This window comes from Littorina saxatilis, linkage group LG9 (assembly GCF_037325665.1).
Source record: "Littorina saxatilis isolate snail1 linkage group LG9, US_GU_Lsax_2.0, whole genome shotgun sequence".
Lineage (NCBI taxonomy): Eukaryota > Metazoa > Mollusca > Gastropoda > Littorinimorpha > Littorinidae > Littorina > Littorina saxatilis.
In genome coordinates this window covers 17,058,229-17,074,957 of record NC_090253.1, presented here as the reverse complement: position 1 = coordinate 17,074,957, position 16,729 = coordinate 17,058,229, and the positions used below count along the sequence as shown (strand labels likewise).

At 41.5% G+C, this 16,729-nt stretch overlaps 1 protein-coding gene across 1 annotated transcript in view; it reads right to left on the bottom strand.

Moving 5' to 3' along the window:
* Positions 1–14,774, bottom strand: part of LOC138975484 (LIM domain kinase 1-like) — a 61,479-nt gene extending 46,705 nt beyond the window's left edge. Inside the window, exons 1-2 of the mRNA XM_070348182.1 lie at positions 14,730–14,774; positions 14,548–14,641 (exon numbers count right to left, since the gene is read on the bottom strand). Of these exons, the coding sequence (XP_070204283.1) occupies positions 14,548–14,641; positions 14,730–14,772 (137 nt within the window). The 5' untranslated portion in view covers positions 14,773–14,774. The remainder of the gene's footprint in view (positions 1–14,547; positions 14,642–14,729) is intronic.
* Between the last annotated feature and the right edge of the window lie 1,955 nt (positions 14,775–16,729).

Genomic DNA, 16,729 nt, shown 5'->3' with positions numbered 1-16,729 from the left:
TCACCAACCTGTGCCTGCGGTCAAGAGGACCAAACAGCGGAACACATCTTACAGCGATGTCCCTTACTAGATGAGGAACGAAAAGAAGTGTGGCCGTCACCAACTCCCTTGCAGACCAAACTATACGGCAGTCGACAGGAGTTGGAGAAAACGACAACATTTATCACCAGTGCTGGACTGATTGTGTAACCTCTGCGAACGCCAAGAAGAAGAAGAAGAAGACACAGGTCTATGAAAACGCGTGACACTGACCAGCGAATGAAGGTGACTGAACTCTATGACCGTCCAACCACACATATCACACTTTTAGCGTCCGAATTTTAGGTGACAATCAGCTCTTAAGGGAGGCTAAAATCAGATGACGACAAGAGTTCATGTGGCACTATTCAACTCTGCCAGTCGATTGGAACACATTTTTGGTGTTTTCTTTCTCCGTTCGAGACAAAATGACACCATGCGTCATGGACAATAACGACATACCAGAGATAAGACCGGACTAAAAGAGTTCTGAAGCAAGATCATAGCAGGCGGACTCTACTATAGTGTGCTGGCGATAAGACATGATTCCATGCCCATGGGGCAATATGAGTCACTTTTCCAAAGTCCTGGGTCAAATGCTCTGCTGATTTGCCTGACATTTTGCACGTGCAAGCGCCTTTCTTTGTGCACTGTCAAGGCCACTCAGGCAGGTGCATTGCGACTTTGGTTGTAACATGAAGGGGAAGGAGTTTTTACAGAGTTGTTATTAATATATTCAATTTTGATTTACATAAGTTTGTTCAGTAAAGCTAAAGGGTGAAAGGGTATAACGATGACAATATGAAGTCTCATAATGCAATAAAAGCGACCCCAGTTTGTCTCCCCGCCCCCTTCCCCCCTCCCGAATCCAAACAAATCAAAATAACGATTTAATTACCAAAATATACTATAGCGGGTGATAGTACGCTAGTATTTTAGCAAGTGAAAACAGGAATGTGTACCTCCTCCTCGCCTCTCCGCCCCTTTCCCCAGTGGCTCAACGGTACAAACATTGCACTGCTGTCTCGAAAGCTGTCTCTTTTTATCGTCGCAATAATTGTCAGAGTCAAGAGCCAAGGTCAATTTTTCTAGGAGACAAAACAATTCTATACACACTGACCCAGTAATGGGAAATTCAGAAAGAAGGCGTGGAGGTTGGGAGGTGTGGGGTGCACGTTGGAGAGGAGGAAGAAATGAGAGAGAGAGAGAGAGAGAGAGAGAGAGAGAGAGTGGAGAGAGAGAGAGACAGAGAGAGAGTAGAGAGAGAGAGAGAGAGAGAGAGAGAGAGAGAGAGAGAGAGAGAGAGAGAGAGAGAGAGAGAGAGAGAGAGAGAGAGAGAGAGAGAAAGGGGGGGGGGACTGAAGCGATGCAAATGTGCGAAAAAATGCTGTCATTTCCAGACACGTTGAACTGGATCTTCCTGTAAAATGCACATTACGACTACACAAGTACAGAGCAACAGCAACAGCAAGTGAGAGAGATAGAGAGAGATAGAGAGAGAGAGAGAGAGAGAGAGAGAGAGAGAGAGAGAGAGAGAGATTGAGAGAGAGATTGAGAGAGAGACAGAGAGACAGACAGGCAGAGCGAGAGTGAGACAGACAGAGATACTGGACACTTAAAATTAAAATGACATAGGCCAACAGCCTCTATAATTATTTGGGATTAAACACAAGTCCACGGGGATTTAACAAACAGAGAGCGAGAGGAAAAGAGAGAGAGAGAGGGGATTGGAAGGATCGGGGGCTGAGGGAGGAGGGTGGTGCAGGGGGTAGGGGGACCTGAGGGTGAGTTTACTTTGCCTGCGCAACACATACGCTGGCCCAAAACAAACGAGTTATGAGGAGAGGCGACTCAAACAAAAGAGAGAGCGAGAGAGCACTTCAACCCGGTAGGTAGAAAAGAGAAACCTCCGCCGAGCTACCTGACACAGTGCTATGTAGAAAGGAGTGTAAGTTTTTTTTGAAGAGGCCCTCCGTCGCATTCTATTGGTACGGCCCGTGTCAGGCGTGTGTGTGTGTGCCCACGTTATGCCACGTTTAAACAAACATATATATATTACAAGTCCACGGACTTCAAACTTCAAACTTGGACTTTGTGATTCGTAACTAAAATAACCATGGTATTGTGTTGCTTAGTAATTGATGCATGAATTGGCGTCTCGCAGAATTACACGCCCCTGAGGAAGGCCTGGCAACAGGTCGAAAATTTGGGCTGCCACTTGACATTCTTTGTTTGGCTTTTCTTTTCCTTGAATTTGTTATATATATATATATATATATATATCGCTTTTTGTTGCTGAAAGGAGTGGTCCTTCCTGCATGAACATATACACTGTGTCAAACAAACATACAGGCTTATCTTTCCAGAGATCTAATTGAATAAATCTCAAGCGCACACAGATCAGGAGCTCGAGGATTTATTCGGATTACACTTTCGTTCAGTGCGCAGATTTTAACTCAGTTTTAAGTCCATAAGACCCGGCGCTCACCTATGTAACTTCAGCAGGACAGACGACGCACTGCAGATTATCCCAGCCCGCTACACGTTGCGTGAAAGGAAAACAGGCCAAGTACTCGTCATAATCCCTATCGCAGCATCAATAATATGCAGTGCGTCGTCTGTTCCGCTGAAACTGCGTAGGTATATTCTGCCCTTAAGAAGACTAAAGAAGATCGCTGTGCAAATCGCAGGAGTGTATCAGTGCTGATACAACTCAGACACCCAAATCAGTGAAAGTCGTATCTGTTTAAGGTGGAGATTAAGTCAAACTAATACCAACGAAAGTCACAGTTTTCAATAGACCTTTTCGGTATCTGAGCAGCTCTCGCGAGACACGCTCTTTGTTATGCTTTGAACATCGCGAGAACTTCGAACTTTGGCTTGTGCAGCTCGCACGAGATCGCTGTACCGCATGCTTTGCTATGCTCTGAAGTTTGCGAGAGATCACGAGAGCTTGGAATACCGATAGGGTCTATTGCTTCGTGCGTCTTTGTTTCTTGACCAGTACTCTTGATTGTGGTACCGTTGTGTTCCTAAGACTCTGCACTTGCCTTTGATATAAGGCTCACTGTATATAACTGGATCAAACACGGTAGTCGCCAATGAATGAAGTAATTCGTATTTTTTACCGATTAAGGTACATACAGCGACTAATTGGAACCTGGCAGTGAGGAGGGTATCCCGGAACAGTTGGTCTACATCCTTATGTACCCGTCTACGCATGATAGGTTTTGATTATCTGCGAGAGGAAGTAGAGATAAACAAAATATTAATCATGGCCGCCATTTGCATTTCATATTTTTTTCAAAATATCTACTTCCTCTTGCAAATAATTAAAACCAAACATACGTAGACGGGTACATAAGGATGTAGACCAACTGTTCCGGTGATACCCTCCTCACTGTCATTTTCCAAGTAGCTGTATGTACCTTAAATTGAGAGAAACAAGAGGCGAAGCCATCAAGGCTCACGTAAGAAATCGACAAACAGTAACACAAACTCAATCACTCCGTCACACATACACACACACACACACACACACACACACACACACACACACACACACACACAGAAAGAGCATAGGTGAAACTGTGCAAGAAAGCGAGACACTAGATCTAGATCTGTCTGTCTGCATGTAGCCTACTTACAGGGACACGACTGCCAACTAGTCTCGGCCCGCTCAAAATAATAATGACCGAGACTTTCAGTACTTCCTTCGCGTGACGTCTAACCCTCTTACGTCATAATGTGACGTCAATGTAATGTGACGTCTTCAAATGTTAGAGTTTCTACCACAGACATACACACGCACGCACGCACGCACATACGCACGCACAGACAGACAAAGTTACGATCGCATAGGCTACACTTACGTGAGCCAAAAAACCACGAATTATTCATCAGCGACTATCACGTGTTTAATCCAGTTATACATAGTGAGCCTTATAATTTACATGAAAGGAAAGTGCAGAGTCTTAGGAACACAACGGTACCAAAATCAAGAGTACTGTTCAAGAAACAAAGATGCACGAAGCAATTGAAAACTGTGACTGTCATACGTATTAGTTTACTCAAGCGTCAAAACGTTTCAGGCACATGTCGTTTCAAAACTGTACGTGCAAGTTGTGAAAGTACAAACCAGTGCTAGGTGAGCATATCTTCTTATTTACTTATTGTCTTTTGCCATCAATCAGCTAATGCGATCGCAGACAGACAGAGTTACATCTATGTTTGCAAATAAATACGATAAAAGCCTTTACCTATCTGCAGTAGAGTCGTTATACGGGAAGGAACGTACCTTTAACTCCTACCCGGCCGATTTTGTGTGTGCCGTATATTTCAAGTCTCGTCGTATGTTTGATCACAAACTGAGCCGTTTAAATAATCATCAAGCTACTAACGTACTCTCAAAATACTTCCACATTCATAGGCGGTATGGAAAGGGACCGCATTCAATTGTGTGACACTGCGGTAACCATTTTCAAAGGACCCCGGCTGTAAGGGTATTAAAACATGGTTCAAACTGGCAACAATTGTGAAGTATTAGCTGTATTGGTGGCACTGTATTGTAGGTGCGTAACTGAATTTTCACCAACAAAAGTTACGAGAGATCTCGCGACAATTCAGCTACGTATGCGCCGTAGCTTGGTGATACTAATTACAAGGTCTTTTGAACAGGCCCACATACTCTATCAGACTATTTTATGGCAGACATTCGCATTCTTAGTGTTAGAGCAGTAATTGTTGACAGATAAAAGAAACAAGAAGGGTGACTTGAAAGAAAACCCAATGTTATTTGTATGGCTGTCATTTCAAGTGGACTTTCTAGTAGTGTCACCCAAATGAAAACGATCCCGCATAGCCAAATACGTTGAAGGGACATTAAATAACAAGACGCCACATGAAACATAAACCACAGTCGTTCTAGAATCAGTCGCACGTGTATGCTTGTGTGTGAGTGTGCGTGCGTGCTTGTGCGCGTGCGTACACACGTATGCGTGCGCGCGTACACGCGAATGTGTGTTTGGATCCAGAATAAAGTTTCTCACAATAAATTGTTTTTTTGTTGTTGTTGTTGTCGTGGTCTTTCTTTTTAAAACATATATTTTATTTTATTTTAATAATTTGGCTTTCTATCTAAAAGTATTTTGTTTTGAAGTTACAGCGAAATTCCGACACTCATTAAACACACACACACATGTGCACACACACAAAACCCATCCAAACTCAGCCCTTCAAACGAAACAGCTAAAGAGCGTATCACCACCACATACAGACAACTCTCCAAGCCCAAGGCCATTCCCTCGCTTTTTGCTTCTGAGACTCGGGCCATTTAGCTGGCTTCTTTTCATTGATTTATTTTTTGTTTGTTCCTAAGAGTCCAAACTTCCCCTGATAAGCTGAGCCGACAGAACTTCCCCTGTCGTGAAGCTTGCCTTTGGTTTGACGGGTAGATGTGGTGGTTTGACGGGTAGATGTGGCGCAAGGAAAAGAATAGCGCTGTCGGACTCTCGAGGAATTTGCATGCTGCTGTGCACGTTTCTGTGCAAACACATCTTCACTCCTGTCCTGGGTTTTCACTGATGAGGCCAAAAAAAAAAAAAGGTCTGTTTACGGTAACCCGACCGACCCTAGTTTTTAGGCCCGACCCTAATCTTTTTTTTGGATCGTCTGAAAAAAACCAAAAACCCGCATCCAAAATAGAGCTGTTTGCGCTCAAACAGCAGACGACAGAAGGGAGGTAAGCTCAAAGTACTGTTTATAGTTATGTTGGGAAAAAACAGGGATTGATGAGAAGAAATGAACTGTGAAACATCATAGAGAGGGGAGAAATAAAAAAATGGAAAAAAAAAAAATTAAAAGCCGACCTACCGACCCTAATTTTTCACCCTATGTTACCGTAAACAGACCTTTTTTTTTTTTTGGCCTGACAATTACAGTGCACAGACTGCGCCCTCTTCAAACACCGTGTCCCCTACACCCAGCCCTGACCCCCATCACCGTCCACCCAATTCCCCTCCATACATATTCTTTCTACTGTACGTGCATGCACTTCAGTTGTGACGAAAACGTTTCTTGTTTCGTATTTAACTGTTAATTGACACATGAATGTAAATATGTAAATAATATCAAACACGCAGATCACCATCATGTAAACTGAGAAAGGAAACAACACTGAATCGACCCGGTTCCGAATTGTCAAAAAGGTTGAAGGGGCATGAAAACCAACAACCCACCGATCAATCATTACATTTAGTCAAGTTTTGACTAAATGTTTTAACATAGAGGGGGGGAATCGAGACGAGGGCCGTGGTGTATGTGTGTCTGTCTGTCTGTCTGTCTATCTGTCTGTGTGTGTGTAGAGCGATTCAGACTAAACTAATGGACCGATCTTTATGAAATTTGACATGAGAGTTCCTGGGTATGATATCCTCAGTCGCTTTTTTCATTTTTTTGATATATGTCTTTGATGACGTCATATCCGGCTTTTCGTGAAAGTTGAGGCGGCACTGTCAAGCTCTCATTTGTTTGTTTGTTTATTTGTTGCTTAACGTCCAGCCGACTACGCAGAGCCATATCAAGACGAGGAAGGGGGGGATGAAGGGGGCCACTTGTCAAGCGATTCCTGTTTACAAATGCACTAACCCATTACTTGTGTCCCAGCAGGCTTTAGTAAAACTAAATTAATACCTACTGGAAGATTACCAGTTTCCAGTATGTTAAAATAGGCTTAACCTATCTACTGCTGGACTTACATCAGAACACTAACAGATTAAACTATACATGAATCGCGAGACAAGCGGCAAGAGAAGAGATTTTTGGAAAAAATACAGGTGAATGAGCAAGAAGGCAGAAAAAAGAAAAGAATTCATGAAGAAAAAGAGAGCATGACAGGAAAGAGGAACCAAAAATCTACCTAACAGCAAACTAGAAAGCTCCTGCGGTTCCAAAAACAGGAGGGGCCTTTAATTTCATAACCGCAGTGCCCCACTGCGGGAGTCAAGCTCTCATTTTTCAACCAAATTGGTTGAAATTTTGGTCAAGTAATCTCCGACGAAGCCCGGACTTCGGTATTGCATTTCAGCTTGGTGGCTTAAAAATTAATTAATGACTTTGGTCATTAAAAATCTGAAAATTGTAAAAAAATTATTTTTTTTATAAAACGATCCAAATTTACGTTCATCTTATCCTCCATCATTTTGTGATTCCAAAAACATATAAATATGTTATATTTGGATTAAAAACAAGCTCTGAAAATTAAAAATATAAAAATTATGATCAAAATTAAATTTTCGAAATCAATTTAAAAACACTTTCATCTTATTCCTTGTCGGTTCCTGATTCCAAAAACATATAGATATGATATGTTTGGATTGAAAACACGCTCAGAAAGTTAAAACGAAGAGAGGTACAGAAAAGCGTGCTATCCTTCTCAGCGCAACTACTACCCCGCTCTTCTTATCAATTTCACTGCCTTTGCCATGAGCGGTGGACTGACGATGCTACGAGTATACGGTCTTGCTGCGTTGCATTGCGTTCAGTTTTATTCTGTGAGTTCGACAGCTACTTGACTAAATGTTGTATTTTCGCCTTACGCGACTTGTTTTACTTTTATCCTCACTGCAGCGCTTATCATCACTTCTACGTGAAACATTTTAAGTGCCTGAGTTCAACAAAACTTGTCCGTCCGTCTTTATATCTTGTATCTATCTACATAGTTAGCTAGATAGATAGATAATGATTTCCACCTACTTAACGCAACAAATGTCAAACAAAAGATAAGACTTCACACAGAGAGCTAAAAAGCATATCCTCCGCCATGCACACAGTCACGTCTATTCTTCTTAGACAACAATATACTTAACAGACAACAGACATTTAAATAAATACATAAATAAAGCACACACACACACACACACAAAATAAGAAAATACCCCCATCCCCATATAAAAAAAATTAAATAAAAAAAACCAGCAGCTGGGCGAACACAAAAAAAGACGAAGAGACTCAGGCAAGGATAGCGTATGTGGACCCTTGACTTTGCAAGCACCCCTCCTACTCCCCATCCCCCTTCCCTTCGCAAACAGCAGCAGCTCAAAAGAAGCATCCCACGCTTGTGCCCTAATGAGACATAAAGGCTATGGACAACAAAGCCCAGCTTCGCAGATTTTAAGGGCTATGTAAATCCTTGCAGCAAACTTGGAACGAGGACATTCTACAGTAGTGTCTTCATTTGGGCACAGTCCTTCTCGTGAACACAGCTCGGCTGACCCTCTCAGATCTGGCCGGGCTGGGTAAGGCCATCCCTCCACTGGGACACATACCAACAATCAATATCTTAACTGCGTCCTGTGCAGGGGAGGGGGCTTATAATTTTTTTTTTTTTTTTGCTGAGTAAATTTCGCAGGTTAGTTAGTTAGTTGTTGCTTTTTGGGTCCAGCGGACCATATAGGCCAAATCAGGACCCCATTTCGCAGGTTAACTTATATTAATCCAGTGTCAGTTAAGAAATAAATTCAACCCCACCCCCTCTCTGCTAGGAAAGCAATTGGTATGTATCTATGGAAACCCGTGCGGCCAACGAGGAAATTCTCCGGCCTGTAGTATCTTCATTTCGCCACCGCAAGCGCTTTGTTGTAGGTTCGGTGTATTCCCGTCGAACAAAGCTTGCGACGCTGACAACGCTTTATGTTCGAGACTTCGACGTCATATCAACTTACCCTGTGTCTGTAATAGTACACAAATGACTTGTTATTAACATTTCAGCTAATTCATACAGTTACTACATGTTATTAATTAACGACTCTGCTAAGTCACTAAATCTTTATTTCAGATGACATCATGCATGTTGTGAGCATGTATAGGGCGTCTGGGGTGGGTGGATAAGGCTATAATTGACTTGAACAGAACAAGTACACCAGAAACGATCCTCTTTCGAACAACAAAAACGCGCTGCGTAATTACCCAATTTTCAAAACACACATTATTCCATGGCTTTCGTATAATATATATCTGAGCTTCTGTTGGAGCTGATGCCTTTCATCCCACGAAAACGATGTACCCCCCCCCCCCCCCCCCCCCCAACAGATCTGCCCAGGCTTATGCGTGGGATGAGAGCACCCTTTCACTTTGACCCATGCCAAAACTCTACAACCTGGCTGTTTTGTGTACAGAATGAAAATGTGTTTTTGAATTTATTTCGTAACTGACATCTTAAGTCAACCTGCGAAAAAAAATTCAGCAACAAATACCACTCTGCTCAGGAAGCAGACAGGTGGTTGTTTGTTTGGTATACCATCGTCGGCATCCGTCGGTCCCGAAGGGGCCATAGAACAAATCCCACTTTGCGCAGGAAGCATACAGGTTGTTGTTTGTTGGTATACCGTACGACTGAGTCAAACGTTGTTCTTCTCTCGTGTTCAACTAATCACCTGGACAGATCTTTGTTGCTGTACATGGTCGTGTATACGAGATGGAGTCATCTGTAAGTTAACACAAAAGGAGGACCAAACAACCTCGTTAGATAGAATGAATGAGATAGTTCGTAGTGGTCAAAGATGACTTTATTATACATATCTATGCAACGCCATACGTCTTAATAAAAATGCGTTCTAATCACTTTTCTTTTAATCTGAAAAATTAAAACCCACTGTTCCAAACGCGGCCGCGTACTACGGGAGTTACAAGGCATTGGCAAGATGTCCTTATGAAGTCTCCCGACCTCACAAGTCCACAGCGTGGCCTAGATCGGGACAGGTCTTTATTACTCAACCGGCAGCTTTCTTCCGGCTGTCAATAAACCCCTGAATAGATAGGATCGAGGCCTTAGGATTGGCCTCACCGGCGCAAACATAATTTCCAAATCAGACAGCTTCACTGAATGTCTAAGCTCTGAAAGTCATCGTATAGGCAGGGTATAAATCGAGAGAGAGAGAGAGAGAGAGAGAGAGAGAGAGAGAGAGAGAGACAAGACAGAGACTGCCTGAGTGGATAAACGTTTTAAGACGCAATGTCTTAATGTTATCAACATGTCCTTATATCAAAATAGAGAGAGAGAGAGAGAGAGAGAGAGAGAGAGAGAGAGAGAGAGAGAGAGAGAGAGAGAGAGAGAGAGAGAGAGAGAGAGAGAGAGAGAGAGAGAGAGAGAGAGAGAGAGAGAGAGAGAGAGCGACAGACCGACAGACACACAGAAAGACAGACACATCAATTTCACTCGAGCCCAAAAGTCCTCGCACAGTCAGTATTAATTCGGTATTCAGCTTTCTCAAAAGAAAGAGAAAGGATCACAAACAGAAAGGAAAAGAAAATCAGCAGAGCGTGTCCAGACCAGCGGGAGGGCGGTGGCTTCCTCCTTTGCCTGGTCACACACCCCTGGTCTCAATGCAGGCATTAGAAAGCCAGCCCACCTGTCAGTAGCTTTACCTGTATCTAAGACAACCTGTAATTAGGGATACCTGTGGTATAGGTGAGAAGGGAGCTTGGACAGATGTTTGTTCTGTGAAAGAGATGTTTACTGCCTATATTTTTATCTTCTCTGAATCTCTCTCTCTCTGTCTCTCTCTCTTGCACGAGAAATCTCCACATGGTCTAAACAGGTGGGCTATTTTTTCCAGTTTACACACACTGTGAACAAGCTCCTAGTACATGTACCATATCTTGGTGCATTTGTTCCACTCGCTTTTTAAAAAAATTTTTTTTTTACAAATCTTCTGCCTCTGTTAAAACTGCACAAAATCTTTTTAGTTGCAAATCTGAAATGTGCTACATCCAAGGACTCAACACACACAAAAAAGAAGAAGAAAAGCGCTGAACAATCTACACACAGAATGTTACTGTACTAAGCAGTCTCTGTGTAAATCCAGTCCTTTGAACTACATGCACTCATCATGTAGTGTCCATATTGCATCAAGTTGTCTCTTACAGTTGTGTAATCAGCTATTCCGTCAAACAAAGCACAGAACTTTACATCACAACCGATGAATCACCTGAAGCTGTTTTAAATTATGAATACATGTATGCTGCTTGCTCTACAGTTTGGATCAGGATGTTGAAATCAACAAAGAGCCACAAACAAACAAAAACAAACAAACAGAAAAAGAAGAAGTTACATCGTGAGGGAAGTTTACACAGCCCCAGCTTAAAAAAAAAAAGCTCTGAATAGATCAAAACGAATTTGGGACTGCAGGGGTCCTGTTTGGCTGTCAAGATAACACTCATGATTAATTTATGTCATTTCAACCATGGCTGAATCCTGCATATGAAGCCAAGCATTGAAGCCAATCCTCCATATATTTAGATACATGTAGCATCCGTTTGTATACAAGTTTTGTGTGTGCAAAGTTTCACTTGGTACAGTGTATAAACTTTGCTCTGTTTTAAATTAATCGAAATCATGGCAAATGGATTCTTGATTACAAACAAAAATTAAATTATTTCACTCAGCAACAACTTTTGCCTTTAGTAAGCTCAATTACCTTGGTACAACCTGTTTCAAATTACATACATGTATCAAATGCTTAAGCAAACACAAAGTACTGCTGTTTGTGATGTCACCCGTTTGTTTGAACATAAATGCACATGCTGTTTAGATTGCCTGAAGCCTTATACCACACTGGCATTCATCCAAATGGGTTTAAGACTCATCTCTTTGAAGGCCCAATGTTATCATATTTTTACTTATCTTCCATGATCCAAAATGAGCAGAAAACATTTTTTTTTTTAAATCTCCACTTCCTTCTTAAATGACACTGGTGTCACTTTTAATGATGATGACACTGAGAAGCTCTTTCTCTCTCTAGCACAGAAAGCAGGCAGGCTGTTGATTTAGGCCATGCATACTACTAGCAGAAGAAAACGGTTGCAATGAATGTACAAGCCTGCACAGACATATGTGGTTGTTCAAGTGGAAAGAAAAGCCAATGAACCTTTAAAACACAAGGACCACTGTTACAAAATCCTGTTCTTACTAGCACAGCAAAATAAATGTAGCCTGTACGGATGACAGTGACATAAGCAAGAGGGGTACAGAGCCCCTGCACCTACTCCAAACTACATGTCTATGACTGTACACCAAGCCACAGCTGTGACTTCATTGCAATTGATTTACTCTTAAAGTTGAAAATGACACAACTTTGGCTTAGTGTTGAGCAAATATTTAGCAAAACACCTGCTTTGTCCTTTTCTGACTACCAGTCTGTCTGTCTGTCTTTCTATAACACAAAGATAGCAAAATTTACACTTGTAGGAAAGACAGTCAAACCTGGATTCTGAACCAGCCACTGATTTTACAAAATGTATTTTCTTGTAACAAATCATTATATATGTGTGATGATGTATACCCACAGAAATACATTGGTTTGCACCATCTCATAATAATTCATTCAGCACTTAAAAAAAAAAGAGAAAAAAGAAAAAGATAGCACAAATGATGATACATTTTGGAACAAAGAAAATTTTAGTGAAGCTTCTTAACGCACAATAGTTCAACTTCAACTATCGTTCCTACTTTTAAGAATAAAATGTTGCACTGTTTTAATCATCTCAACGTGTATATAATATAGCAGAAACTGATGGTAGGATACTGTTTTTATCAGCTGTTCTCGTAAATCTATGTATGACATTCTCAAACCAACTTCCATTTTCAGAATCATAAACAGCAAACATTTGTCGGACTTCAAATTCATGCAGTTCACCTGAGCTGAAGATACTGAACGATACCAGAGGGACAAAAGAACAAGCTGAAACCACAAGGGAAGGATAGACTTCAAAGAAGGAGACGGATATATATAAGTCATTACTGAATTATTCACAGTCACACCAACTTGAGTGGCCAGTACCACCCTTGCAGAATTTATGAGGGTTGTTACTTTAGCCTAACTTCAAATGAATGTCCTATGACATGGGGAAGTATGCACACACACACACACACACTCTCTCTCTCTCTCTCTCTCTGAGTCTTACTCTGTGGTATACTCTCTCTCTCTCTCTCTCTCTCTCTCTCTCTCTCTCTCTCTCTCTCTCTCTCTCTCTCTCTCTCTCTCTCTCTCTCTCTCTCTCTCTCTCTCTCTGTGACATGTGTTTCCCTTGGTATTCTTTCCCTTGGTATTCTCTGCTTGATCCAAACGTTACGACCAGTTCTCACCTTGTCTTCCACAGTGTCATGAGAGAGCGAGACTCGCAGCACATGAAACTGCTCACAGTGCGAATGTCTACAACCCTAGACTTGGTTTACAAGAGCCACAGCAAGCAATCAGTTGCCACTTTCTGTCTCATAACTGTCTTGTAAAGGTGTATAGTGCACTTGACACAGATAGTAACAATAGGAAAGACCCCAGTTTCTGACATTGAATTCAAGGCATTCAACACTGGCTTCAGATTATCTAAGACTGTCATTACAATGTGCTGGATGTTAAGACCTTGCTGTTAACACGAAAACACACAGACAGACACAGAAAAGAGGGACAGACAGAGTTCATACACACACACACATGACTCACTACAGAATTATACATAATTCTAACTGCAATGTGTTTAACTGTATACAACTGAAAGCACACACAAGAGACATTATTTTCACAAACCATTTTAAACACTGTAAATAAAAAAAACAAAATACAATCATATATAATATATATACTTTCAGAGATGTAGACAGATACGTCTTTCATACTAAGAGAAATTTTAGCCCTCTAACCCAAAAGTCTTTTTTCGTTCCTTCAATTCGTGTCTTGAAAGCAAATTTTACAATGTTCACACTTTGGCAATTAAACCAACTTTTAACTTTAGTTCAACTTAGTAAGTTTGAAGAATAAATGCAGCCATGAAAGCCTTTGGCTTGTGATTCTGAAAATGTACTAGCCAGAGAGCAAACTTTACTAGCCAAACCAACAATTTGTTTCAGCAACTTTCTCGCATTTGGCGAGTAGGTGAACATTTCTACTCAACCAGTTACATGGCGAGTAAAATACTCGCCACTTTCAGGCCTGAAATGATATTGTTACTTACTAGAATGTATAATATATATCCAAATTCAATTTTAGACTTTCTCAAAGTATAAAAATTTCTCCCTATCAACTTGAAGCTGAAAGTGAAACTGAAAGTACTTGTCTAGAGACTGTCACTGTCTGTCACTGTCAGTGACAGTCAAGTCACCTTTTTGGGGTGAGTCTTTTCATCAATACGTTTGTACGATTAACCAAGTCTCAGAAAACTTGAGGCGGGAATTTCCTTCTCCAAACAGAGCATACACTATTTTTAACTATGACTCATAAAAAAAAAGAAAACTTAAACTTGAGGTCTGGTCAACATGATTACTAGTTATACTAATATTATACTACTTTTGCACTTTTTTGAGAGATTTCTCAATAGACAACATCAACAGAAAGCGAACGAATACACAGACACTGAAACGCCAGAGAAAAACAGACACAAAAACACCGCCAGCAACCAACACATCGTGTACATCAGCTGGGCAGGCGAGAGCAAAACAATCGGCTTCGACAGAAACTGCCCAGCCCACTTGCAACTTACCGAAAGCAGTTTGGATGCCAGTCGCAATTCAAGGCCTGAACATACGGCTTATTCCCGATCGCCTCGCCGCAGCCGCGACAACCCTGAGGAGTCTCTGCAAAAAGAAACGTGAGGGTTAATTTTTTGACAGCTTTCGAAGCAAATCACCACAGCCAAACGCGGAAATCGAGGAAATAACCTACCCGCTGGCCTAGAGGCCGACATCTCTTTTGGGCTCCATTGCATACTTTCTGTACTTCACACATGAAGAGTTCCGATTCTGATTTGGCCGTGGGTGGAGAACTGACGAGTCGGTTATGGAGCCCCGAGGCTCTTGAACCGGCGAGACGGTTACGGAGCCCTCAGGCTCGGGAACCGGCGAGTCGGTTACGGAGCACCCAGGTTTGGGGACTGATGAGTCGTTCTACTCATAAAATTATAAAGATTTTTGTATAAGTTCAATTGAAAGAACTGTGGACTCTGTGTGTGTGTGTGTGTGTTGGTGTGTGTGTGTGTGTGTGTGTGTGTGTGTGGTGTGTGTGTGGGTGTGTGTATGTGTGTGTGTGTGTGTGTGTAGAAAAAATAAAATCTTTTAATTTTATTTTCTTAATTTTTTTAGGGGGGGCTTTTCGTGAAAGTTGAGGCGGCACTGTCACGCCCTCATTTTTCAACCAAATTGGTTGAAATTTTGGTCAAGTAATCTCCGACGAAGCTCGGGCTTCGGTATTGCATTTTAGCTTGATGGCTTAAAAATTAATTAATGACTTTGGTCATTAAAAATCTGAAAATTGTAAAAAAAATAATTTTTTTTATAAAACGATCCAAACTTACGTTCATCTTATTCTCCATCATTTTCTGATTCCAAAAACATATAAATATGTTATATTTGGATTAAAAACAAGCTCTGAAAATTAAATATATAAAAATTATGATCAAAATTAAATTTTCGAAATCAATTTAAAAACACTTTCATCTTATTCCTTGTCGGTTCCTGATTCCAAAAACATATAGATATGATATGTTTGGATTGAAAACACGCTCAGAAAGTTAAAACGAAGAGAGGTACAGAAAAGCGTGCTATCCTTCTCAGCGCAACTACTACCCCGCTCTTCTTGTCAATTTCACTGCCTTTGCCATGAGCGGTGGACTGACGATGCTGCGAGTATACGGTCTTGCTGCGTTGCATTGCGTTCAGTTTCATTCTGTGAGTTCGACAGCTACTTGACTAAATGTTGTATTTTCGCCTTACGCGACTTGTTTTTTCTCTTGTTAATGATTTATGTGCAGCATTTTGTTGATAAATGCTGCTTCTAGTGCCGGATTCACGCTGCCGCTTGGCGGCCACGGTTCGCGGATGCGGCACTCAGTGATGGCTGACTCGATTCTTCCGTGACTGACTCAGTCGTGAGCTTTGTTCTGGTGATCTTTGAAAAAATAAAAAAATCCAAAACCATCGAAACGCTTTGGAATACAGAAGAAGAGAGCAAAATAAATAAAGGAGAGTGAAGAAGGAATAAAAGAAGGTTGGGAATATTTAAGAAAAAAACTAGTGACAGAAAAAAACACCCCAGTGATGGCAGAGCTCGAAATCTCAACCTCACGATTCATTGTCCGCAGCACTTCCGTGCCATGCGCACAAAAAAGAAACTAAAGTGATTGTTTTCACCCACAGTCATGTTTAGATTTTTTTTTTTATAAAAGGGATGTTAATTCTGAGAGCTACTTAATGTGACAGTCGCTTACCAAGGCTTGGGGCTCCATAACCGACGAGTCGGTTCCCGAGCCACTCCGTTCCGGCTTATGACAGAGTTGCCTCCCCTAGACTGCACTGCACTGACTCCAGAAAGAAGCCTTGCGGACAGAAAGTTGGTTTGACTCTCTTTCTCTCTCTCTCTCTCTCTCTCTCTCTCTCTCTCTCTCTCTCTCTCTCTTTTATTGTCTCCATGTTTATGTCTTAGTTTTAGCAGGGACAGATTATAAGACTACAGCCTGTCTAAAATCTCTATCCTTGAGTAATAAAGTTCGTTCGTTCGTTCGTTCGTTCGTTCGTTCTCTCTCTCTCTCTCTCTCTCTCTCTCTCTCTCTCTCTCTCTCTCTCCCTCTATCTCTCTCTATCTCCCTCTCTCTCACTCTCTATCTCTCTCTCTATCTCTCTCTCCCTCTCTCTATCTCTCTCTCTCTCTCCCTCTATCTCTTTCACTCT